The 27660-nt window shown below is 38.1% G+C and overlaps 1 protein-coding gene across 5 annotated transcripts in view; it reads left to right on the top strand.

Annotated features, from left to right (window-relative positions):
• The window catches only part of C16H8orf34 (chromosome 16 C8orf34 homolog), a 454294-nt gene that overhangs the window by 91477 nt on the left and 335157 nt on the right, over positions 1-27660 (top strand). For 3 of the 5 annotated variants that reach the window (XM_030795295.1, XM_012496054.2, XM_030795294.1), the window contains exons 4-5: positions 8235-8363; positions 27499-27527. In XM_030795295.1, coding sequence (XP_030651155.1) covers positions 8235-8363; positions 27499-27527 — 158 coding nt within the window. The remainder of the gene's footprint in view (positions 1-8234; positions 8364-27498; positions 27528-27660) is intronic. The other 2 variants (XM_030795298.1, XM_030795297.1) reach the window with 1 other exon arrangement.

Below are 27660 nucleotides of genomic sequence, written 5' to 3'. Positions count from 1 at the left end.
AAATGCTGGGTTGAATTTACCAGTGAAGCCACTTTATTCTGGCCTTGTCCTTGTTGGGAGATTTCTTTATTACTGAGTGAAAGTCTTTACTTGTTATAAGTCTATTCTGATATTCTATTTCCTCTTGAGTCAATATTGGTAGTTTGCATGTTTCTAGAAATTTTCTAAGTCATCCAGTTTCTTGGCATACAGTTGTTTATAGTATTCTCTAATACTTTTTAATTTTCTTAAAGTTTGTAGTAATGTCTCACTTTTGTTTCTAATTTTAATAATTTGAGTTTTCTTTTTCAATCAATCTAGCTAAAGATTTGTTAACTTTTTCATCTTTCTAAAGAAACAACTTTTGGTTTTGCCGATTTTCTCTATTGTTTTTCTATATTCTATTTCATTGATCTCTGCTTTAACCTTTACTATTTTCATCCTTTTGGTAGCTTGGGTTTATTTCACTCTTCTTTTTCTACTTCCTTAAGGTGTAAAGTTAGGTTATTGATTTGACATCTTTCTTCTTTATTAATGGGGACATTTACTGCTATAAATTTCTATCTGAGCACTGCTTCCACTGCATACCGTAAGGTTCGGTATGTTGTTTTCATATTTTTTTGGTCACAAAGTATTTTCTAATTTATCTTGTGATTTCTTCTTTGTCTCATGCATTATAAATGAGTATATTTGTTAATTTTCTCATATTTGTGAATTTCCCATTTTTCTTTTTCCTTTGACTTCTAGTTTTATTCTTTTGTTGACAGAGAAGATACTTTTTCAATCCTTTAAAATTTTTGAGATTATTTTGTTGCCTAACATAAGATCTCTCCTAGAGAATGTTCCATGCACACTTGAGAAGAATGTGTGTTCTTGTTAAGTGGAATGTTCTGTATACATCTGTTAGGTCTTACCGGTTTATAGTGTTGTTCAAGTCCTTCATGTCCTTACTAGTCTTCATCTATTTGCTCCATTATCGAAAGTGGGGATTTTAAAGTCCACTACTATTATTATAGGGCCCTCTAACTCCTTAAATTATGTCAATATTTCCTTCCTATATTTTAAGGCTCTGCAGCTAGGTGTTTATATGTTTACAATTATTATATCTTCTTGATGGATTATCCTTTTTATCACTATATAATGCCCTTCTTTGCCTCTTATAATAATTTTTGTCCTAAAATCTATTTTGTTTGATATTAGGGTAGCCACCCAGCTCTCTTTTCATTAATATTTGCGTGGAATATCTTTTGATCATTATTCCTTTATTATTCTTTCTCTTCTGTTCTTTTAGTTTTACCATTATATGTAAGCACATCATACATGTTGATCAAGTAAGAAAACTATTGACTCAATCAATAACTGAATGCTATTTGATACAAATTTACATCTATTTCTTATTGTAAATATAATGAGGTTAAAATTCTTTAGGAATAGAAGGATGTTTTCTTAACTAAAATATTGCCTGGAATAAATATTTATAGAATAAAACCAAAAAGTTTTCTGAGTATTGTTCATATGTTTTAAAGAAAAAAGGAAAAAGACATAAATATTTTAATAGTAATTAACTTCTGTGGGTAGAAAAAAACAGTTATCAATTCATTAAAAAAAAAATTCTGTCTAGCCGGGCATGGTGGCTCACACCTGTAATTCCAGCACTTTGGGAGGCAGAGGTGGGTGGATCACGAGGTCAGGAGATCGAGACCATCCTGGCTAATACGATGAAACACGGTCTCTACTAAAAATACAAAAAAAAAAAAAAAAATTAGCAGGGCATGGTGGTGGGTGCCTGTAGTCCCACCTACTCAGGAGGCTGAGGCAAGACAATCACTTGAACCCAGGAGGTGGCACTTGCAGTGAGATGAGACCGCGCCACTGCACTCCAGCCTGGGTGACAGAGCGAGACCCTGTCTGAAAAAAAAAAAAAAATTCTGTCTAAAATTTACTTAAAATAGCTACTATATATTAATCAGAAGAACTTTCTGAAGAAAAAAGCAACTTCTTAGCCCATTCAAAAGACTGTGAGCTTGGTAGAATGTAATATCTTCAGTGCAGAGTATTTTGTTACCTTAATCCCCATGTATATAGAACAGTGACAAACACATAATTTATGCTATGTGAATGAGTGCATAAGTGATCGAATGAATAAATGAATAAATGAGGATAATGTAAGGATGGATTTTTACTAAAATATATTCTAGCCTTTATGTAATATTAGTTTAGAAATTGTGCATTTTCAAATGCACTTATACAAACCAAGATCTGCAAGGTAACATTATCCTATCAATCTTCAATAGTTATGTGTCATAGATAAGATAGGTAAGTTTTGATGAAGGTTTTGCCTTGTAATGTTTTGGCATTTTCAAATAACCAAAAAACAGCACTTATACAATGCAAGCTGGCATAGGGACAAAGATCTTCAAGGTAGCATTATAGTAAAAATCTTCGATAGTTATGTGTCATCGATAAGATAAGTATGATTTGATGAAGGTTTTGCCTTGTAATATTAACGATTTCCACTGATTGCCTATTGTATGGAATGGTTGCAGATCATGAGCAGAATCTGGCAGAAATGACAAGAAAGACATTGACTATCCATATTCTGTGCATGATAGTGAATACTGATCCTTTATAACCGTTTCAAATGTATAATCCAGACAAGAAAATTGAGGTAAATATGTTGGTTTAGGTTAAAGCCAAAAATTGATATCAACTCTCAGTTGTTTTGTTTATGCTTCTGCATTTAAGGGAGGCTTTCTCAGGGTATTTTTTTAAATGATGCATTTAGCACAGAATATACAGAGATAAATAGCTGCATATTTTTAGACTGTCATTATAATTTTAGGGAAAAAGGGAGTATATATGTACATATATGTATAGAAAGTACAAACTACATAAATATAAAAAAATGACAGAAGAACAATAGCTGAAAAATCATGATATGGAAATACAGAAGGCAGAAGACATGAAGTAATTATCTCATTATAATCAGTTTTCAGTATATTATAACTGTAGTACTGGGGATATTTCCTGGCATATTTAAAATGAAAGTAGAGTACTTGGGGAGAACTTTCAGATAAGAACATTAGCATTTATTAAATTTTAGAAAACACGGTTGAAAGTTATTTTGGTTCAAAAGAAATATATAGACAGTATCTCAAATGTTATGTGGAGGAAACAGTAAATTTATTTTAAACTCATTAAAACGATTGGTGGAGGTCATATTGAATTAGAATTTGATGACTATAATAAAGAATTGTTCAAAAATTAGCACTCCTTAATATACAATAGGCTGCTTTGTAACATAGTGTCTTCAGGGAAGACTGAGGAAAAGCCATTCGCAAGGTGCTGTGGGTACCTTGCACCTGCACTAGAGTGAGCTCTGCATCATTGACCCCAAAGACTCTTCCTAATCTCAGATTCTGTCATCTCCTTCTATAGGTTTGATTAGGTAGTTGACACTGTTCTTCTGTTTTTCATTTTCCCTGTGGATATTTTTTAAAACATTTTTAAATGTTAACCCTTTACTTTTAAGTGTAGTATGACTTAAATAAGGTTTTCAATCTATCAGAAAATTTTAGAGATGTTCTCATCCAAAGACGGTATACCAGACAAATGACTTCCCAGATTTCTTTCCATTACTTATTAAAACAGCTTTTGAAATCACCCAGCATGGCTGATTCGATCCTGATTATACCATGGCTTTGGTTGTCCTAGTTTGATTCCCATGATAAGTTATGCAAGATTTATTATATGTATCAAATTGTCACAAGCTACAAAAACATCAAAAGAAATTGGTCTCAGTTTCTCTCAAAAGTTACCAAGGAAATGTTCCTGGGTATGGTATTAATTAGTTATCTATTGTGCAGCATATAATTTTCCCAAAACTCAGTGGCTGAAAACAGCAACAATTTATGGTTTCTCATGATTCTGTACATAGACTGGCCAGTTCTTCTGCTGGCCTCACCTGACGTGCCCATGTGGTGCTTTCAGTGGGTAGGTCTGCAGGTGCTGGGCTCAGCTGGGATGATGGGAACCTGGGCTGTGTCTGGTAGATATCCAGGGATATTGACTAGGATTTAAAAAAAAAAAAACCTGAGTTCTTATTTTGTAAATTAAAAAGAGAATATAAAGAGAGACCTCGATAACATATAGTGATTAGCAGAAAATCAGATAATGTAGTGATACAGATTGCAGATTAAAGAAATTATTCAAAGAGGGTTAACAAAAGTGCCAAAGTTTTGAAGAATCTGATACAAATATTGTTTTTTCCACTCACTTATCTGAACTTCTCTTCTTAAACCTAGGTTCCTCCGTAGGCTTCCCCTGGGGAATGGTCTGTGAGGTAGCAGTTGTGGGCCTCGAAGTGTTTCCTGGATTGATCATGGTTACTGTGTCTACTATCTGCTGCTAGCATGCTGGTGTATTAATAATTTTAGCTGATATCCCTGTCCCAGGATCCCTTAAACCAAGAAGCTCAGATAAGGCAGCTGCATTCATTTTTTATTTTTAATTTCTAGATTTACTTAAATTACAGAAGTAATATTTATTTATTTTGACAATGTAAAATATACAGACCTGTAGAAAGAGAAATAGTCTCCTTCACTTGTCTCTCCTCAAATTCTACTCCCCTAGAAATAGTTTGTGTCTTTATATATTCTTTCCTTTGTACACATTAGCAGATATGATATGGATGGGTTGGTTTGCTGTATGAAAGTGACCTTGAACTGTACCTATTCTTAAGCAATGTGTTTTTATTATTTTTAAATGCATTGTCTGGCTATTATTAAAAAGAAAAATAATAGATGTTAGCAAGGATGCAGAGAAAAGGGAACTCAGGGAACTCTTTTTTTTTTTTTTTTTTTTTTTTTGAGATGGAGTCTCATTCTGTCACCCAGGCTGGAGAGCAGTGGCGCGGTCTCAGTTCACTGCAACCTTCGCCTCCCGGGTTCAAGTGATTCTCCTGCCTCAGCCTCCCAAGTAACTGGGACTACAGGCGCCCGCCACCACGTCCAGCTAATTTTTGTATTTTTTTTAGTAGAGACGGGGTTTCTCCATGTTGGCCAGGCTGGTCTCGAACTCCTGACCTTGTGATCTGCCCTTCTCGGCCTCCCAAAGTGTTGGGATTACAGACATAAGCCACCGCGCCCAGCTGAAAAGGGAACTCTTATACACCGTTAGTGGGAAGGTAAACTAGTACAGCAGCTGTGGAGAACAGTATGGAGATTTCTCAAAAAACTTAAAATAGAACCAGTATTCAATCCAGCAATCCCACTACTGGGTATCTACCCAAAGAAAAGCAAACAATATATCCAAAAGATACCTGCATTCACATGTCTATTGCAGCACTGTTCACAATAGAAAATATGTGGAATCAACCTAAGTGTCCATCAGCGGATAAATGGATAAAGAAAATTTGGTACGTATACACAATGAAATACTATTTGGTCATTAAAAAAAAAAGAATGAAATCATGTCATTCTCAGCAACATGGTGAAACTGGAGGTTATTATCTTAAGTGAAATAAGCCAGGCACAAAAAGATTAACATTGCATGCCCTCACTTACGTGTGGGAGATAATAAAGCTGATCACATGGAGGTAAGGGATTGAAAGATAGAGAACAGAGACCGGGAAGGGTGATGGGGCCTGGGGGAAAATGAAAGAAGTGGGCTAAAGGGTGGTATAAGCATACGGTAAGATAGAAGGAATAAATTCAGTGTTTGATAGAAGAGTAGGGTGACTATAGTTAACACAAGTGTACTGTACTCGGTCGACGCACACCCTAAGTATTGGTTAAATATGAACTCTATGTTGATATTATTATGATTAATTAACGTTGTTCACAATTCAGCCATACAGTGACTTGATCACTACGTGTTATATACATGTAAAAAAATTTCATGTATACCTTATATATTTGTACAAATAAAAATAAAAATAAAATGCACCGTGGAAATATCTTTATGGTAATATACTTAGATTTAACTTGCCCTTTTAAATAATTATATACAATGTGAATGTGAGATAATTTATTCAGCCATTCCTTTGTTGAAAGACATTTAGATTACTAACAGGGTTTTGTGGCCATGAAATATTTGCTAAAATAAATATTTCACTTTCTGTGAAAATAACCTTGTACATATATATATACACACACATATATATGTATATACGTATATATATATACACATATATATGTATATACGTATATATATACACATATATATGTATATACGTATATATATACACATATATATGTATATACGTATATATATACACATATATGTATGTGTATATATATATATATATATATATGTAAATACAGGTGCTTTCATTTCTTTCTGATGACTTTACCAGACATAAGATTGCTGGGTCACAGCATCAGTGCATTTTTCATCATAATAGGTATTGACAGATTACTTTTTAAAAAGGTGACAGAATGATATATGTTGTTAGTTGGAGACTATTTCCTATGTCCTTACCATATAAATATTTTTTAAATTTATTTTATTTTTATCAAAACATAATGGTACATGGTTTTAAAAAGTTTAAGTAGTAATATGAGATAGTGGTGTCCTTTTTTTCTACCCGACTCGGCTCCTAACCTGCAATCACTTTCACCTCTTTTAGATGTTGCTTCTGGTTCCTCAATCTACACAAACATAAGGTTCTCTTCCTTTTTAAATTTGAGGCATTATCTCTTGACATCCTTCATACCTTGTGCTCCAAACTCTAACCCCGATCTCATCCTGGCCGTATAGTAATGCAGTTATTTCAAATGTTAATTAAATATGTACTCTATATTGGTATTATTATGACTAATTAATTAATATTGTTCACAGTTGAGCCATACGATGCCCAACTATTCTAGAATTGACAGTTTTCTTGCTTTTCTGTTTGCTTTGTTTACTGTGTACCCATCACTAATGCTTTGCCAAACCCTGCCCAAAGAATTAAAACTTCTCAGTACGATCAGAGACAAGTAAACTTAACTTCTATTTTATAGTTATCCTTTATTTTAAAAATTTTTAGAGACTTCTCTTCTGTAGCCCTCTGTCCTCTTGCTCCCTGCTTGACTCATTGGTTTCTAGACTTTTTCTCAACTGCCTTTTGAGACTGTCTTTCACTATCTTCCTGAGAATTCCCTGTTCCTTTTCCATATTGGGAGAGTAGGAGGTCATCTGTTTCCTGAAATCCAAGTCTTGCCATTTTTTGATTTACTTGGTCATTTTGGTAGGGCACCTCCAGTAGGAGCTTTCTGAAAAAGAATGCTTTTGCAAGATAAATTGTTCAGTCCTTCAAAGTATCTTAATTGGTTCCTTCGTTGGGTATACAGTTCTAAGAAGTACTCTATAGTTGGAATTTAGAAGGAATTGCTTCTTTGTCTTCTTAGGCCAAGTGTTGCCTTTGAGAAGTCTGGTATCAATTTGATTTGCTATTTTTGCCCCTGAAAAGTTTTACAATGTTTTCTTTATTGCCACTATGAAAACATTTTTTTTAAAATATGCCTTGACTTGTGCTGGACATTTAATGGGCCCTTTAAATCTGAAAAGCAATTAAGTTCTTATATTATTATTACTTTGACATTGTTCTCCTGGATTGAAGCTTTAATATTTAAATAGTGTGACATGTTGACTTTCTTGGCATTCCTCTGTTCAGAGACTTAGGTTTCAGTTTTCTTTACCTTGCAAAATCCAGTTACCACTCATCCATACATTTTGCATCTTCTCTCAAAATACATTGCTATTTCTTGCCTAATAATGTCTTCTATGCTTGTTCAACTCATTCTTTGAGGAAAAACATCCCTTCACTGTAATGTCATTTTAGTGGGAATTTGAGGAGGACATGAAGATAAATACATATATTTAGCCTTCTATGAATGTCCTAAAAATATTTACTCAATAATTACCAGTTGCTGTTGAGGGAGTTAGTGTTTTTTTTAGGCTGGTGACATAATACAAAATACACTTTGCCTGTGTGTTTCTCCTTGTGTTTTAGAAATTAGTTTTAAGTTAATACCTGAATTTTCTTTTTTCTATAAACTCCACCACACTTCCCTTTACTTTTTCAGTTAAAGTATTTTCTTTAAGCCTGGCTTCATATCTTCCCCTCTTTTTTCTCACAAAAAAACCATCTTCAAGATAAACACTTTTTATTCTATACATTGATCTTGGTACAATCTTTCACGTGATGATGAATAGTCAGTTTATGTCATTATGTAGCATGCTTATGAAATTACCATTTTTTTTAAACATAGTGCCAAGGTCAGTAGAGCATCCAAAGTGGAACTGGAGGACTAAACCACAAAGCCGTGATTTTGATGAATTGAATCACATCCTTCAAGAGAGCAAGAAGCTGGGGAAAGCCCTTGAGAATCTCTCTCGAAGTAAGTTCATTTACTTGATTATAATTGAAACTCCTAACCAATATTAAAGCTGAAGCATTCATTACTTGTGCCAATAACCCATTTCTAACATCCTCATTCTAATTCTGCAAGAGGCTGAGTAGTTCTAAGGGCATGAGATTGGAAAGGATTTTGCATATTATACGGATTCTTGGGTAGACTGATCACATGGAGTAGAAAGAGCTGTAGAACCCCTCATAGCTGTTTGGCTCCAACATTTCTACATGGTTTCTGTTATCCAGTTTAAATGTGCACCTAATAGTAGCTTCTTCATTCTTTTCTTTGGAAACATACTGTTTTGCATCTTTCTAATTAATAAACATACCCATTGCCTCTGTGAGTTTTTGATGTCTCTAAACTTCTTAAGGATGGTAACTGGACCAAATTCTTCTTAGAATCTTTTCAGAGCCTAGCACAATGCCTAGTGATTTTTTTTTAATGAAAGCAACATCACTGTAATCTGAGGGCCTAGGTTATGGTTTTTCTCTGCCATCTATGACATAAATCATAATAAATCAGATAAATCATTTACCCTCCATGCGCCTTGGTTCGCTCATCTCCAAAGCAGAAAGACTTGATTATGCCGCCTTCTTCTGCTAGGTGTGAAGGTTTAAAAATGATAAATTTCAAGTAAAACCTTTTAAATAACTGTTATTGTTATAAGAGTAGGCAATTAAATGATTATTTTGATTTAATAAATTATATATGCAGCCATACATATACACTATATGGTTTTAGTAGTGAGTTAAAAGTATTCCTACATTTCTTTGGTGCCCTTAAGTTTTTCTCAATTTTTAAAATTAGGCTCCTTTAGAAGCACATTAATGCCATGGCCTCACCAAAATTTTCTTTTATTGTCATGGAATACTACAGATTTTTCAGTGGGAAGTAGTTAGAACACTAGCAAATTCTAGTGGATTGTATTTTTGGATCTCTATTTTTATTTAGATTGCAGAATTTTACTAATTTCATGATTTTTATCAAAGGCAAATATTGTCTTGGTATATTTTGAAAGAAGTTTATATATATATATGCTTATATATGTAATTATAATTATACGTATTTGCATTTGGTATTTGGTGTGTGTGTGTGTGTGTATACAGCTTTAGTTTTTTCACACTTCATTAGACCTTTCTAGATTTTTGTGCAGTGAACCCTTTTCAGAAGTTAAGCTGCCTTATCACAGGATCTTATGTTTTGCCATTAGTAAAAACCCTCTGAATGGGATTCAAGAAAGCTCCACATTTGGTTAAATTTCCTTTTGTAGAAAATAAGATTAAAGTGAGTTTTCAGCTTATGACTATATTATGTTTATGAAAAGAGCCTGATTCTCTTCATATGGCAACGGCACATATTTGTATTTATGAATCTTACCCTTTGGGGCAGAGCTTCAGGGCTCTTTACAGTCTCTCAATTTACCTAATAACATGAACTAAAAGAAGGATGATTGAAGAATATGGCTGATCATTATAAACACTTTCAAATACATGGTCAATCAACTTTTGTCCTCTAAAATGTGACACCTGCCTTTCACTTGTTATACTGTTAATTTGTAAGATAGCATTTGCTCTGTTCCCCGAAATTTTTAATATAGGAATTTGACTGCATTTCAATTATGTAGTTGCCTACGTTTGTAGCAGAAGTGTCAGAGTTCAAGCTGTAGACCCAGAAAACCTGGCTGTGGCCTTCCAGGTTGTCTTACCCCATTTGGGCTGCTATAGCAAAATACTGTAGCCTGAGTGACTTATTAACGATAGAAATTTGTTTCTTATAATTCTGGAGGGTGGGCAGTCTAAAATCCAGGTGCTGACACCTTTGGTATCTGATGAGGACCTCTTTCTTGGTTCCACAGATTGTATATCCTAGCTGTGTCCTCACATGGTGGAAGAGGCAAGGGAGCTCTCAGAGGCCTCTTTTATAAGGGCAGTAATCCCAATCATGAGAAAGGAGCCCACATGTCCTAATCACCTCCCAGGCTCCACCTCCGAACACCATCACATTGCGAATTAGAGTTTAGCTTATGAATTTTGGGAGGACACCAACACTCAGATCATAGCACAGGTGGAGCCTCACAACTGAGTCCTGTGATCAGAAGCTAGTGGGGGCCATGTTTAATACTTGCAGGCCAGCCTGGAAAAACAATAAAGACAGTCCTTGGTCATCAGAGTAGAAAAGATACAGGTATAGGACATTACTCTTGGGATAAAATAAGGGCCAGAAAAGCTATCAGGTGACTCCATAGTGAGGCCAGAATGAAGTGTCATAGTCAGCTCCTATAGATATAGTAGAAGGTTGCTTTTGGCTTCACCTAATGGTTTTAAGGGACTCTACTATTTTAGGGTATTCTGGTGGGATTTATGTGAGTTAAGAGGATGGTTTGTTACATAGGGAAGAATTGCTCTTTTCTTTGACTATTTTTCTGAGCAAAATGATACTTTCTGGGAATGACTTGAGTTTCTATGATTTTCTATATCTAAGCTTTATTATTGAATTGTCTTAGGCACAACATGTTTACTACCAAGTTATCAACATGCCTGCCCTGGTCAGTACACATGAATATAAACTCAGCTTTACTGTTTGCTGATAATTGTTTATCAGTCTAGTTGCCCGGAGTTTAGCTATGTAATGGCATTCCTACTTCCTCCAACTTGAACCAGGAAGTAATTCATTTTTATTTGACTCTTATAATAGTTTCAGCTTGTTAACTCTTTTTCTATGATAGTAACTTTATTACCCATTGTTTTAATTACTAGGAAGACATAGGGGATGGAATTTTCCTCCAGGTACCTTCATAAGGAATATTCCATGCCTTGATACTGTGGACCTTTCTTTCCAGTGGCATAATCATTGATGCAAAAGGCTGAAAGTTTTTAGTGATCTAATTTTAATGTAGTCACTGATGAGAATTCACTTTATCTTAGTTGTACAGTCTAAAAAAATCCTACATATTTTAGAAGTATTTTTTTAGTTGAGATTGACAGCAAATAATCATTTATATCTCTCAAAATGGTAGTTATTTCAGCTCATCTACTGCCAGCTTTTAGAGACTTAAATGAGCACACACACATGCACACACACACACACACACACACACACCACACACGACACAAATAATACCAGAGAAGACTAGATAGTGTCTTCAGTTTGCAAACATGATTTCTGTTTCAGTAACAACTGTACCATGCTCTTTTTCTGGCTTTTTTTTCAAACCTTTCAATGTAACATTTTATCTTAAAGTCAGTCATAAACGGTGGCAATCTGCATGATATTGCTCTCTTGGAAAGGCAGACCTGTTAGAATGACTCCATCAGTGGCTTGTATTTTCACATAGTCATGACGAAGTAGGCATAGTGGGTTTGTGGTGCCTTGATCCCTCACTTTGTAGCATTCCTGTACTTTCCTCAAACATTACTTTTTTCTTTCCAGGAGCCTGGTCTCTTACCCATTCCTCCAAGAGTTTGTCCCCACCTCAATAGTCATTTACTGCTTCTTCTTTGAGGCCATGATGGAGTAGCTGTCTGATTCTTTACCTTCCTTTAAAGGGCATGCCTGATTGGGTTAGAGCCGTATAGAGTAATCCCCATTCTGATTTACTGGAAGTCTCCTGGTTAGTATTCTATTTGAGGGTGTGATAACCCTTCATGCTCAGGAGGCCCACTCACACTCAAAGAGGAAAAGATTCCACAAAAGTGAAACCTGAGGGCCGTCTTAGAATTCTGCCTGCCGTAGATATTATTATTGCTATTACTATTTATTCACCTATAGCGTGCTCCAGCCAAGCATTTTCCAGTAGAAATGTAATGTTTGCCAGGTATACATTTTGTATTTTCAAACAGGCACATTTAAAAAAGGCAAAAAGAAACATATGAAAACAATTGGAATAAAATGTTGTATTTAACCCAATATATCCAATTATTATGTTTCATTGTATTCCATATAAAAAAATTTCGAGATATTTTATATTCTTTTTTTCTTGTTCTAAGTCTTCAAACTCTAGTGTAAATTTTAATTCATAGCACGTCTTCTTTTGGAACTAGCCACATTTCAACTGGCCAGCAGCCACAGGACAAGTGGCTACCATACTGGACATCACTGCTCTAACTAGTGTTAACAAAAAAACCCCACAAAATCTCTTCTCTTGAGATTAACTCCAGGCATCGTTGGTTTTCCTTCTTCCTCCTTCATACAATGTTTGAAAGAGTAGTTATGAAGCGGCATCATTGTCTGGGGTAAATACCTGAGGTTCATTGTCTCACACCAAGGGCACTGAGGGCACAGACACAACAAGAAGTGGGTTTAGGAGTGGAAGTTTAACAGGCAAAAGAAAGAAAAAGAACAGTTCTCTATCTTGTGAGAGAGAGGGGTGCCCAAATGGGACTTCTGGCCCACTGCAGAGTGCACCAGATTTTATAGACAGGCTTGAGGAGGTGGGATCTGATTTACATAGGGCCCAAAGACTGGTTGGACCGGGTGTGATGTTACATAACATGCCAGGAAGCTGGCTGCCCCACCCTAATCTTATTATGCAAATAGGCTTTCCACTTGGCTGGCACCACGTTGTCTGCTCCCTACCGCACACGTGGTTGGACAGGAAAAGGGAAGACAGAGCCACCATTTTGAACATCCCTAGTCCCGGATAGCCTTTTCCTATTGGCACAACTGCCAGCATTCACCCAGGCAAGCTTCCAGCTTGCTTGTCTACGTCTGCAACTCGATTTTACAGTCTGCTCTTTGCTAGAAAAGAAAATGATTTGGGGGCTGCTTTTCATTAAAAGGAAAACCTTACTGAGGGCTTCCTTACCCTCACTACCTGCCTAAATAATTTCTTTTTAACTGGTATATCAGTTAGTGCTCACTGTCTCTACTTGCTCATCTTCCTTCTACTCCTCAAAGCAATCATATAATCGCACCTATACCTCTGAAACTTATCTCACACTGGCCACCAGGTGATTTCCAAATTGCCAAACGGAATGAGCAGTTTTCCAGTCTTCATGTTACAAAATTTCTCTGGTAGTTGTAACCTCGTTGAATACACTGTTATTCTTCTGACTCCCTGTTCACCTCCTTTCTGGGTGCTGGCCCTCCATCCTCTTTGGATGCCCTTTGCATCACTTCCTGTAGGCCTCATTCAGGAGTTTATCTTTCTTCCTTGCCACTCTTAATGCTGTTCCTATGGTTCGTGATTCATCCTTTGCCTTTGTTCTTTCAAGTGCTCTCTCCATTCAACCTCATTCACCCTCCTCATTTATCACCCCTACGCAGCTAACTCAAATGAGTGTATTTCCATCCACACATTTTATGTGTTTTTACGACATGCCGAAAGTGTGTCTCCACTTGGCTATCCCAATGCCATGTTAAACTCAATGTATCTAAGTGGACCACACCTCCCTCTTCAAATGTGACCTTTCGGCTGCATGCTATATGTTAGGTGGTGGTACCATAACTTACCTATTCTTCCAAACAGGAACCCTTCTAGATTCCTCTTTCTTCCTTACTGTTCATAACTGATTAGTTATCGAATCTCGCTAATTTTTCGTCTAAGATATGTTTTGAGTCTGGTTTATATCTCCACTCCTATCAATATATTCTAGTTCACCCTCTCAACATCTCTGACCAGATTATTGGTTTATCCATTTAAGATATTTTATTCCTGCCCTGTGTCAGAAAAAAAAAGAGGAGAGCCTCTGCCCTTATTGAGCTTATGGCTGGCTGGACTGTCATAAATTTATGTTTAGGAGAGTTTCATGGCCAAAATCTCTGTGGCTTGATACAATGTAAATATTTTCTCACTCAGAGAATAGTTTCATGTGATGTTTCAGGAATGCAGACTCCTTCCATCCTGTCATTCTACCATCTTCAACACATGACTTTCAAGGTTGCTGCGGAAGCAGAAAGAGCCTGTAGAAGATCATGGGGCAGGTTTCTAATGCAAATCATGGAAGTGACCTACATTATCTTCCTACATTCTACAGCTAACTACAAGGGAGCTGGAAAAAGTAGGCTAGCTTGGTGCCCAGGAGAAGCAAGGAACACACACTATTGATTTGCTTCTCCATTCTGCCAATCAGCCTTCACTATAAGTGTAAGCTTTCACTCTAAAGTGAAAGCCTGACATTCATTTGTTTCGGGTATTCAGTGCTTCCATAGAACTTCAGAGAAAGTGCTCCAGGATCTGGCCCTTTATTGGGTCTCCAGTACCATTGCTTATGACTTTCTTTATGCACCACACTCCTTCGAGGTTCCTCCTTTCCATGCTTTTGCTTATGTTGTCCCCATGCCCTGAAGTCTCATCGTCAGCTCCTTCCACTGCTTCCCTCTTCAGCAAGCCACATTTACTTTTCTCTTTAGCTTCAGCTCAAATACCACTTCCTCTAAGATTATTTCTCTGTTGCTGTCCTCTCCTGGGGTGGATTTGCATCCCCTGCCTTTGTGCTTCTATACTTTTCTCTGAACACATTTATCTGCTATGATCTGTTTTTATTTATCTCCTCTGGACCTTGAGTTTCCTGAGGGCAGAGCCGCTTTGCTCTTGCACTCCCTAGGACTTGGCACAAAGATTAGCACATAACTTGGTTATGGTTTGCTTGAAGAGGGCTACCTCTGGTTCCATTTCATCCTCATCCCTCTTTTCTGAGACATTCCCCCACTCTGGCTTTCTTCACTTAAACAAGCCTTCTGCTTTTTAAAATGTGAGCCTTTGGGATAAGATGAAATGGGTTTGGCTGTTAGTAGATTTGACTTGTTTACTGGGATCTTTGGCTTTGACTGTGATGCTTAAAAATAAATAGATAGCTAAGTAAGCACGTAAACAAATAAATAAACAACCCAAAAGCTAAAGGGCAGCAGTTTTTTATTTCATGTAATTGGCCAACAAAACCTTCTACTTTATGAGGCACTATTCCCAGGGTGGCAGGGTTTCCAGTGTTCTCTGGGTCTAATGCTTTTGCTGCTTCTGACAGCTCCCTGTGACGTGAGGCAGTGGTGGGATGAGTATCTTTAGGCCATCCAGACATTGGTCCGTGGATTTCAGTTCATATGAAAACACTGGCTGGAGCCTTTCCAAGGAAAAGAGCCCAGCTGCTGGGGGAACAGAGGACAGATATTTATGCTCTGTGACTGCTAATAGCAACCTGCACTCAGCCAAGAGAAAAAAATAGCAAAGGACTTTTTTAGTGAGTCAGTCAGGAATGTACCCAAGAAGTCTTTTCTAACAAACAGACTAAGGAGTGATAGAATAACCATGCATGAGAGAAAATAGAGATGGATAATGTAGCAATTACTTGTTCATTCATTCCCACATTCATTGAATGTATGCAGGAATGCAAAGATGACTAACACATGGAACTAGACTTCAAGCTTACATTTTAGTAGCGGAGACAGGTTTGGAAATCATAGTTTCAAAGTCTTGTACAAAGTACTTTAAAAGAGCTGAGGAGGCACAGAAGAATCTCCAAAGGGGTTTAGGGACAACTTGATAGAAAAGTTATCCAAATCAAATTTGGAAGTATCCAAAGGTCAAAGTACAGTAGGAGGAGAGTCAAGATGTGTCATGGAGAAGGATATTCCTGGAAGAGAGAAGCATGTGTGTAAGGACGTATTTCAAAGAAAGAGGAAGTTTTATCATTGAAAAGGCCACAAGGATGACTGAATAATAAAAACAAGAGTTTCATTGCTGATACCAGTTTGCAAACCAGTAAGAGATAGTTTCTGGTGTGAACTAAAAGTGCTCTTTTAGAAGAGGGAAAGGGCGAGTTGGGTTTTATGCCTTACAGGGTCTGTATTACAAAGATGTCATACATATTCGGTAGATTTGGGGGAAAACCATACATATTTATGTGGGCAGTTGAGTACATGCACAATGGGCAAACATATATGTAACATACATCCTATGTTCACTTTAGGGTGTGGTTTTAGCATTAAAATGAAGTGGAATATCACTATGTCAAAAGGTGAATCATAGGATATAAAGACAGTTTATACACAGTCTCTATAAGTTGGCTGAAACTGGCTTAAAGTCTGCAGTTGCTTATCATGAAAGAATGTTTGTAAGGCTGGTCCTGTTACTTTAGTGGTCTGGGTTGTAATTCAGAGTTAGGGAGGGAGTATGATAGTTTTCCTGATAGCTCTTATTGCTAGAGAGTCTAGCAAGTGTATGGATTTTCTTGTAGCCATAGGAATTTAGGACATTGCCATGTCAGCTGGGCTTTGAAATCTCAACCCCTAGGTAACCTTTGTTTCCTTAACCTTGAGGTCCATCCTAGTTGATAAAGGGGTGTCTGTTTTGATGTCTCAGATCACATGTCATATTGTTGGTGCATGAAGGATGAGGCAAATAATAAAAGGAATGAAGCTAGAAGTCTGGGTTACAGAGAAGTCAGGAATCAGGGGTAGGGACTTCTATGCTACAGGAATCTTGTCAGTAGATTATGATCCTAAGCAAGTTTGCATTTTTATTTTACCAATCACTCTTGGAGGCAACATGGGGACAGAGTTGATATGGCTCATGCCTGGAGGCAAGGACAGAAATGAATAGAGCCTGAAACAAAGCAGAGACTCCTCATGGAGAACCTCTGCAAGAGCAGTGCAAAAAGGAAATGTAGGGTTGGAGCCTCCACACACAGTTCCCACTGGAGCACTGCCTAGTGGCACTATGAGAAGAAGGCCACCATCCTTCAGATCCCAGAATGGTAGATCTACTGACAGCTTGAACTGTGCTCCTGGAAAAGCCACAGACACTCAATGCTAGCCATGAAGGAGGGATGCCTGAGGCTGTGGGAGCCAACCCTGCATTTCCCCTTTGCACTGCCCTAGCAGAGGCTCTCCATGAGGGCTCCACCCGTGTAGCAGACTTCTGCCTGGACATTCAGGCATTTCCATACATCCTCTGAAATCTAGGTGGAGTTTCCCAAACTTCAGTTCTTGACTTCTGTGCACCCACAGGCCCAACAGCACATGGAAGCCACCAAGACTTGGGGCTTGCACCCTCTGAAGCAACAGCCTTTGGTCCCTTGTAGCCACCACTGGAGCTGAAGCGGCTGGGATGCAGGATGCCATGTCCTGAGGCCGCACAGAGCAGCAGGGGCCATGAGCCTGGCCCAGGAAACCATTTTTCCTTCCAGGTCGCTGGGTCTTTGATGGGAGGGGCTGCCATGAATACCTCTGACATGCCCTGGAGACATTTTCCACATTCTTTTGGCAAATAACATTCAGCTCCTTGTTACTTATGCAAATTTCTGCAGCTGATTTGAATTTCTTCCCAGAAAATGGGGTTTTCTTTTCTACCATATAGTCAGCCTGCAAAATTTTCAAACTTTTATGCTCTGCTTCCCTTTTAAACATAAGTTTCAATTTCAGATCATCTCTCTCAAGTTCAAAGATCCACAGATCTGCCCTAGAGATGCCACCAATCTCTTTACTAAAGCATAGCAAGAGTGACCTTTGTTCCAGTTCCCAGTTGCTCAAGGTTCTCATCTCCATCTGAGACCACCTCAGCCTGGACTTCATTGTCCATATCACTATCAGCATTTTAGTCAAAACCATTCAACAAGTCTCTAGGAATTTCCAAACTTTCCCACATCTTCCTGTCTTCTTCTGAGCCCTCCAAACTGTTCCAACCTCTGCCTGTTACCCAGTTTCAAAGTCACTTCCACATTTTCAAGTATCTTTATAGCAGTGCCCCAAACTCCCAGTATCAATTTGCTGTTAGTCTGTTTTCACACTGCTATAAAGAAATGCCTGAGATGGGGTAATTTATAAAGGAAAGTGGTTTAATTGATTCACAGTCCCACATGGCTGAGGAGGCCTCAGGAAACTTACAATTATGGCAGAAGGAGAAGCAGGCACCTTCTTCACAAGATGACAGGAGAGAGAATGAAAGTGAAGGGGGATGAGCCTCTTATAAAACCGTCAGATCTTGTGAGAACTCATTATCATGAGAACAGCATGTGGAACACTGCCCCCATGATCCAATCACCTCCCTTTGCCAACATATAAGGATTACAGGTTTCTCCCTCAACAAGTGGAAATTACAATTTGAAATGAGATTTGGTTGGGGACACAGAGCCAAACCATATCATATGCATACAATATTATTTGAAAGAACACTGAATAAGCTATTGTCATTAGTTGTCTGTGAGTGGGGGCTTGTTTTATTTTTCCCTATTTTTTAAATGCTAAACATGTCTTGATTTGATAAAATGAAATATAAAGGGTGTATATTTGCAATAGAAGAGAAAAGATGCAATTTGACTTGATAATCAGGATGTGTATAGCTACTTTATAAAGAATAATTTTAAGAATAATTAAAGAATAATTTTTAGAGACTACTGGAAGCAGAAGCTGGTATGCAGTAGATGGAAGAAGGAATGGACAGCAATGAAGAGAGATGAGGAGTAGAGAAAGGAGTACGTCCTACACAAAGTTATGATGGAAGAGAAGATGTGAAAGAGGGCAGCAATTAGTGGGGAAATTTGGAATTTTTTGGTCATTTTGGTCTGGTTTCCTTTAGTTTCTTCTGTGCATGTATGAGAGAGAAACAGAGAAACAGTGAGAGAGAGAGAGAGAAAGCGACAAAGAGAGAGAGAATATGTATGTGTCTGTGTGTACATTTAATGGTTTTTAGGGTATTACCAGAAACCAAGATAAAGAACTTGCAGATTCAGGAGAGGGAGAGAAGATAATAGATGGGGCAAATACCAGAGATGGAGGTTGGGGATGGAGCCAAGAAAACATGGATATAAGTGCACTTTGTCCTCTGAGACTGAAGAGAACAGCATCCATGGCTTTTTGAGGGGGAGGAAGGGTCAGGAAGTCAAGGAAGTTCAAATCTTATAGTTTTCAAGTTTTCAGGATATTAAACTTTGAGGTCCTACACAGTAAGAAGGAGGAAGAGATGGGTAGAGGGGCCTGAGGAAAACCAACACCATTTGAAACTATTCTTGGAGAAATGAATGCACTGGGTAATCAAGGATGAAAATTGGTATGTGCTTCTAGAGCAGGGTTCAGCAAACTCTCGCCCATGGGCCAAATCTAACCTGTGGCCTGTTTTTGTGGCTCATGTTCTAAGCATGATTTTTACATTTTAAAAGAGTTATTTATAAAGCAAGAACAAGAATGTATGAGTAGGATATGATCTATATCTAGAATATTTACTATTTAGCCCATAACAGAAAATGTTTTCAACTTTTGTTCTAGGATAACGAATTAATATGATTTGGCTATGTCCTCAGCAAAATCTCCACTTGAATTGTATCTCCCAGAATTCCCACATGTTGTGGGAGGGACCCAGGGGGAGGTAATGGAATCATGGGGGCCAGCTTTTCCTGTGCTATTGTCATGCTAGTGAATAAGTCTCACAAGATCTGATGGGTTTATCAGGGGGTTCTGCTTTTGGTTCTTCCTCATTTTCTCTTGCCTCTGCCATATAAGAAGTGTCTTTCACCTCCTGCCATGGTTCTGAGGCCTCCCCAGTCATGTGGAGCTGTAAATCCAATTAAACCTCTTTTTGTTCCCAGTTTGGGGTATGTCTTTATCAGCAGCGTGAAAACTAATACAGTAAATTGTTACTGAGAGTGGGGTGTTGCCGAAAAGATACCTGAAAATGTGGAAGCAACTTTGGAACTGGGTAACACGTAGAGGTTGGAACAATTTGGAGTCCTCAGAAGAAGACAGGAAAATGTGTGAAAATTTGAAACTTCCTAGAAACTTGTTGAATGGCTTTGACAAAAATACCGGTAGTGATATGAACAATAAGGTCCAGACTGAGGTGGTCTCAGATGGAGATGAGGAACTTTTTGGGAACTGGAGCAGAGGTGACTCTCGTTATATTTTAGCAAAGAGACTGGCAGCATTTTATCCCTGCCCTAGAGATTTGTGGAACTTTGAACTTGAGAAAGATGATTTAGTGTATCTGGCAGAAGAAATTTCTAAGCAGCAAAGCATTCAAGAGGTGACTTGAGTACTGTTAAAGGAATTCTGTTTTATAAGGGGAGCAGAGCATAACAGTTTGGAAATTTGCAGCCTGACTTTGCAATAGAAAAGAAAAACCCATTTTCTGGGGAGACATTCAAGCTGGCTGTAGAAATTTGCATAAGTAGCCAGGAGCCTAATGTTAACTGCCAAGATCATGGGCAAAATGTCTCAGGCCATGTCAGAGGCTTTCCTGACAGCCCCTCCCATCACAGGCCCAGAGGCCCAGGGGGAAAATGTAATTTCGTGGGCCAGGTCCAGGGTCCCCGTGTTGTGTGCATGGGGTGCCCTGTGTCCCAGCCATAGCTGAAAGGGGCCAATGTACAATGTGGGCTGTGGCTTCAGAGGGTATAAGCCCCAAGCCTTGGTAGCTTTCATGTGGTGTTGAGCCTGCAAGTGCACAGAAGTCAAGAACTGAGGTTTGGGAACCTCTGCCTAGATTTTAGAGGATGCATGGAAATGCCTGGATGCCCAGGCAAAGATTGCTTCAGTGGCGGGGCCCTCATGGAGAACCTCTGCTAGGGGAGTGTAGAAGGGAAATGTGGGGTCAGAGCCCCCACACTGAGTCCCTACTGGGGCACCACCTAGTGGAACTGTGAGAAGAGGGCCACCATCCTCCAGACCCCAGAATGGTAGATCCACCAACAGCTTACACCGTGTGCCTGGAAAAGCCACAGACACTCAAAGCCAGCCCATGGCAGCAGCCAGGAGAGGGGCATACCCTGCAAAGCCACAGGGGGAGAGCTGCCTAAGACTGTGTGCACCCACCTCTTGCATCAGCGTGAACTGGATATGAGACCTGGAGTTAAAGAGATCATTTTGGAGCTTTAAAATTTGACTGTCCTGCTGGATTTTGGACTTGCATGGACCCTGTAAGCCCTTTGTTTTGGCCAATTTCTCCCTTTTGGAATGGCTGTATTTAACCAATATCTATACCCCAATTCCTGTACCCCCATTGTGTCTAGGAAGTAACTAGCTTGCTTTTGATTTTACAGGCTCATATGTAGAAAGGACTTGCCTTGTCTCAGATAAGACTTTGGACTGTGGACTTTTGGGTTAATGCTGAAATGAGTTAAGATTTTGGGGGACTGTTGGGAAGGCATGATTTGTTTTGAAATGTGAGGACATGAGATTTGGAGGGGCCAGGGAAGGAATGATACGGATTGGCTGTGTCCCCACCCAAATCTCAACTTGAATTGTATCTTCCAGAATTCCCACATGTTGTGGGAGGAACCCAGGGGGAGGTAATTGAATCATGGGGACCAGATTATCCTGTGCTATTCTCATGCTAGTGAATAAGTCTCATGAGAGCTAATAGGTTTATCAGGGGTTTCTGTTTTTGCTTCTTTCTCATTTCCTCTTGCCTCTGCCTTCTAAGTAGTGCCTTTTGTCTCCCACCATGATTCTGGGGCCTCCCCAGGCGTGTGGAACTGTAAGTCCAATTAAACCTCTTTTGGTTCCCAGTTTCAGGTATGTCTTTATCAGCCATGTGAAAACAAACTAATACACCAATTGAGGATTGAATTCCTCAACTTCTAGCAGGAATCCTCTTTGCTCTAAAAGCAATTAGCAGTCTGTATAAAGGGGGTTTTTTTAAATTTATTTTAAAATATAAGTAGAGACAAGGTCTCACTCTGTTGCGCAGGCTGGTCTCGAACTCTTGAGTTCAGGTGATCCTCCCACCTCGGCTTCCCAAAGTGTTAAGATTACAGGTATGAGCCATTGTGCCCAGTCTAAAGGGTGTTTAAATTGACTAATCGTCAGAGGTTGTTGATCAGCCATTTATTGATAAGAGTTTTACTTACACAGGTATTTGCTTTAACATTACTCTTTATACTCAGTGGCATGCCAATAAGCTAACTCTGAAAATAAGCCCTGATTTTCGGCATTTGTCAATTTCCATGATGTAAATATTCCCACTATGGCTAATTTCAAGATACCTATGTGACATTACTGAATGAGGTGTTGGGAAGGAATGTGGGGAGTTGGTTTTCACAAGCCAGTATGGGCCAGCTCTAGCATAAAACTTATATTTCCAAGTTATGTGCTCTATTTTTGTATTTGAATTTTATTTCACAGTTGAAAAAAGCCTTAAAAAAAGAAAGAATTGGGGAGTCTAATTTTCTACATTATAGTACAATTGGCATTTTTTTCCAATAGGGAAGTAGATTTTGGAGAAATAGTACTATTTTATACTATATGAATTGAACCTACTTTTGTGAAATGAATTACACTAAGGTATAGAGAATTTTGAAAAGTTGCTACTTCCATTTCCTATAACTATAACCTAATTCTAACTCTGTGGCTGAGCAGATGCCTAGAAAGATGGAAGTCTTGAAGAAACCTATTGCTCTTATTTCCCTTACAGAAGGCAACTCAAAAAGGAGAATATGAGAACTGTATTTTGAAATAAGTTTCTGATACTAACGTGTTTTGTGCTGTGCTGGTCTATGCAAATGTACCCCCAAAAGTCTGAGGAAGCTGAAAGGCCGAAGAAAGAGGCTGCGAGTTGAATTTAGAAAGAAACATTTAATAGGGACTAATGAACAGAAGCCGTGTGTGTCTCGGGAGGTTGCAAGACAAGGTGAGTCTCTGCACCATTATCTTCCAGACCCAGGGCTTATATACCACAGGGAAAGGGCATACGTGATTTAGAAGGGATATGTAGGACAACTGAAGTATGATAACATCAAGGTTGTTTTGACCTAATGGCAGGATTTATGCTAAGTAGCTGCTCTTAAACAAGGAATAATAGATAAATGGGAAATCTTAGAGGCATTCCCAGAACTGGGTTGATCAGAAGTCAACATGGCAGATTAGCATCAAAGATGGAGTGCTTTAGCCTGTGCACAGTGAGACCTCTTTGGAGTTGAGAATAAGTGGAAAGGCCTATAAATTAAGTGACACAAATGGAGGCCATCTAGATAGGTTTGCTCCACAGTGAATCAGAAAGTTCTACCTGATTCGTGTCTACCTCTGACATGCCTGTGGGAGCCACTGCTTCTTTATCCAGAAGACAAGCTCAGTTTCTGAAAGAACTAATTTTTCCCTTCACTTCCAGGCAGCTCACCTCTACAACTGGACATTATTGCTACCCTAAGCAATGGTTACTTTGAGTATTAGGCCATTCTTGCATTGCTGTAAAGAAATACCTGAGTCTGAGTAATTTATAAGAAAGGAGGTTTAATTGGCTCATGGTTTTGCAGGCTGTACAGGAAGCATAACACTGGCATCTGCCTTTGGGGAGGCCTCTGGAGGCTTACAATCATGGCACAAGGCCAAGCAGGAACTAGCAGCCAAATGGCGAAAGCAAAAGCAAGAGCAAGGTTGGGGAAGGTGCTACACATTTTCTATACATTTTCAAAGGACCACATCATTGGAGAACTCACTCACTATCATGAGAGCAGCAACAAAGACATGGTGCTGAACCATTCATGAGAAATCCACCCCCGTGATCCAGTCACCTCCTACCAGCCCTCACCTCTAACATTGGGGATTACAGTTCAACATGAGATTTGGGCAGGACACAAATCCAAACTATATCACCCTGACAGGATATTTCCTTTAAGCTCTAGTTTGACTTTTATAAGGACCATGTGTTCCAGTGTTCATTAAAAGTCCCACCCTCAAGTCCTGGGCTTTTCTTTCTTACAACATATCTTAGCAACCCACTTCGTTTTCTCTTGCATATTTTCTGTTTTCTGAAGATCCCCAGTCTTCATAAACTTAAAAAAGAATCTCAATTTAAAATATGATACTTTTTAAAGTTAATAAAATGCCTAAAAGTTGTTAATCTCTTCTCAGGGAATAGCTGTGGATGTTCTGCTAGACACTGGGAGAGATATCCTGGCTACTCCGTATAAATGGTTCCCATTAGAGCTTCATGCCTCTGTGAAGCATTTCATTAAAATTCTTTCATCTGCTTTTAATCTGTTTAAGCTTTGATTAAAAATGAAATAAGAAGAAGTTAAAAAAATGCCCTAGGCAATTTGACATTGATAATAGAAAGCTGAAAGAATTACAGATAATAGAGTGGAGATTTATTTGGATAATTTCTCGGCAAAGTCATCAAAATAAGTAAATTTTAAGAAAATATGATAATAAGTATTTGAACAAAATATGGTCAGACCAAAGAGTTGGCATAATTAAAGGCATAATTCTTTCTCCAAACCAAGTTTTCCATTTAGCTAGTTTGAGTTTTATTCTGGGGTCCATTACTTCTTAGTACTGAAATATATTTTCAAAGCAATGTTTCTCTTCATCTCCATTTTCAACTGCTAAAATTTTCCAGCCCTGAAAAACAGCTCATATGTTTGCTAAAATTGAGAGGAGGTAGCCCATGAGTAATGTGCCAGTTCTGTGTGACACACATTTTGACTATTCACAGGGCTTTTTTACTTACTTCCCAGTTCTTGCTTCTTTCTGGAAAAGTGATATATTGCTGCTATCTTTATGAATAATGGATTCATAAATATGAGGCATAAAAGAAACTTAAAGATCAACTGGTAGCTTTCTAAAAGTTAAATGAGAAAACTCTTTTTGTAGGCCTGAGAGCATGATGCAGGAAGTTAAAAAAAAGTCAAGAGATCGGGCCGTGTGCAGTGACTCACCCCTATAATCCCAGCACTTTGGGAGGCGGAGGCAGGCGGATCACGAGGTCAGGAGTTTGAGACCAGCCTGGTCAACATGGTGAAACCCCATCTCTACTAAAAATACAAAAATTAGCTGGGCGTGGTGGCAGGTGCCTGTAATCCTAGCTACTCAGAAGGGTGAGGCAGGAGAATCATTTGAACCTGGGAGGTAGGGGTTGCAGTAAGCCGAGATCCAGCCATTGCACTCCAGCCTAGGAGACAGGGCAAGACTCTGTCTCAAAAAATCAATCAATCAATCAATCAAGAGGTTAAGAGAGTTTTAAAAATCCCAAATAATTGAATTATGGATTATTTAATTCCAGATATCTAAGCTGTATGACTTTGGGTGAGAAAGAGAATTTTGTTTCATGTTATCTATGCTCTCTCTTTTAAAATAGACTAAACCCTTTAAAATTTTATATGTAAGATATTCAGTCTTAATCTTGAATTCATATTGGAAAGGAACTTTTTTTGTAGAATTATATTACATGTAAATATAAACATTTAAAAGATGTTTGGATTTTTATAAATTGTAATAATGTATTTTAAATCTATAAACTGTGACATAAGCCATTTAGTATCCCATAAATGTCCTATCTTTTCTTAAAATCCGAGTTATTCTAAATGACCATTTGCAATTCTCTATATTTTTTAAGCCCCAAAATTCCACAAATGTATGATTTATATTAGGTCTTCACAAATGTTTATAATTGCCCTCTGAGATCTCTTAGTCTCACGTCTTCCCCTTGACTGTGGTGCTGTCATATCTGAGTTCTCCATCACGGTTCACTCAGCAGTGATACAGCCCAGCTCCAATGCTAGCCTTCCTTAAAGCTTTTTCTCCTTTAACTGTTTGAAGGCACTACCTTCATAATACAGCAAGTCCTTGAATAATTGTTAAGCTTTGGTCACCCAAAATCTCTGAAATGGTAGTTAGACTCTCTTTTAATGTGTGACACATAAAAATTCTTAGTTACCAATGACTTCTACCAAAAAAAAAGAAGAATTTTATAGAATATTGAAGAATAAGCCCCATATGTACCTGTGTTTCTAGTGTCATCTACAAGGGGATCTACAATGGTGCCACTTAGATGAAGTTGTGTGTACTTTTTCAGCTTTGTGTATAATTGATTCATTAGGTTAGTGGTGTGGGAGATGATATAAGAACTAATGAAATATCATTTACACCCTCCACATCTATACCCGAGGCAGGCAGGGGATCTGAACCCTGTAACATTCTCGTTTTACTCGGGTTCATTATCCTGAGGCTGTTTTCAGGTTCTCTTTTCCAACCCAGCTCATTCTTTCTTGTTCTTTGTAGTCTGCTAAACTTCAGCTTCAATTCCTATTCTTATTTTCTCCAAGTTCTCCTGGGCTTCAAACATTAGACCTTTCCTTATCTCTTGGCTCATTCCCTACTGGGGTTTGACACCAACCCCCCTTTGCTCTGTGCCCTGAATCTGAGAGCTGGCCACACCTGCTCCAGCGCCCTGCCACAGTGCTGAAGTTCAGCCCAATTGTTCAAAAGAACAGAATGCAGAGTGAGTTGGGAGGATGATGTCTTTAGTCTGACAAGTTGAGAATGAAATGCCCTCAAGAATTCAACAATTAGCTCAGGAAGAAAGTCTGTGCTGGCAGTAAAGATGTGCCATACAGAGAAATAAAAATATCAAAGGTATGGGGTAGATTATCAAGAGAAGTATATCAAATAAGAAGAAAAGACAGCTCAGCAAAGAGCCCTTGCCATTTTAAGAAAGGACTCCTATCTCTGCAAAAAAGAGGATTCCTGTGAAGGAGACAAAGGAGAACAGAAAAGAGAGGATAGCGTTTCAATAAAGTGGAATTGATAGTGTGTCATCACAGAGAAATAAATTAAGGACTAAACTTTTTACATTGCTGACTTAGAATTTTGGAGAAAGGATAAAGACAAATTATACTGATGTGCAGTGAGAAATATGTGGACGGTGGCGAAGGAACTTGTGAGGAGGAATCATTTATGCATTGGCTCAAGGAGCTGTCAATCTGAGGGACTATGGGAAAATTCCTTAAAATTTCTTGTCTATTTCCTCATGCACAAACTAAAGACATTAGAATAAGTCATCTTGGACCACCATTCTGCCTTAATATCTAATTATTCTGGGAATCTAAATACTTAACAAGGAGCAAAATAGTAACAGGCTAAGTTATAGTTTATTGTCATCATAACATAAAAATGATATCTCTACAATCACATTCGCAGGTTTGTTCTGCCTTGAGCAACCTACAAGGAATATGGCACTGCTTTGTTTTTGTTGCATCGTTTGCATTGCTTCAGCAGTTCATGGCTGTCATAACTGACTTAAATTCCTAATTTGTTTTCATTGGTAAAAAGGATGTGCCACATTATTTTGAAGCACTAATAAAAAGAAAAAAATAGAATAGGAAAGGCACTACTTTTACAAATAGAAAGTTTGTTTTGAACATTAGGTTACTAAAGATTGCTTCTAAAACTTTTTTTATAAATCTCTTTTAAATCCCAGGTATTGCAATTTCAGATGAACTCGATAAGGTAAGTTGAACTATACATCTGGTGAAAAGAAAATGTAGAACTTACCTTTTATTCCACTGTCTCAATATAAATAAATTTTCTGAAACATAAAATGTTCAAATGTAATTTATTTGGTGCTAACATTTTAAAACTT

This window comes from Nomascus leucogenys, chromosome 16, assembly GCF_006542625.1.
Source record: "Nomascus leucogenys isolate Asia chromosome 16, Asia_NLE_v1, whole genome shotgun sequence".
NCBI classification, from domain to species: domain Eukaryota; kingdom Metazoa; phylum Chordata; class Mammalia; order Primates; family Hylobatidae; genus Nomascus; species Nomascus leucogenys.
The sequence above is the reverse complement of the archived record's forward strand: the minus strand, read 5'-3'. Positions and strand labels throughout refer to the sequence as shown.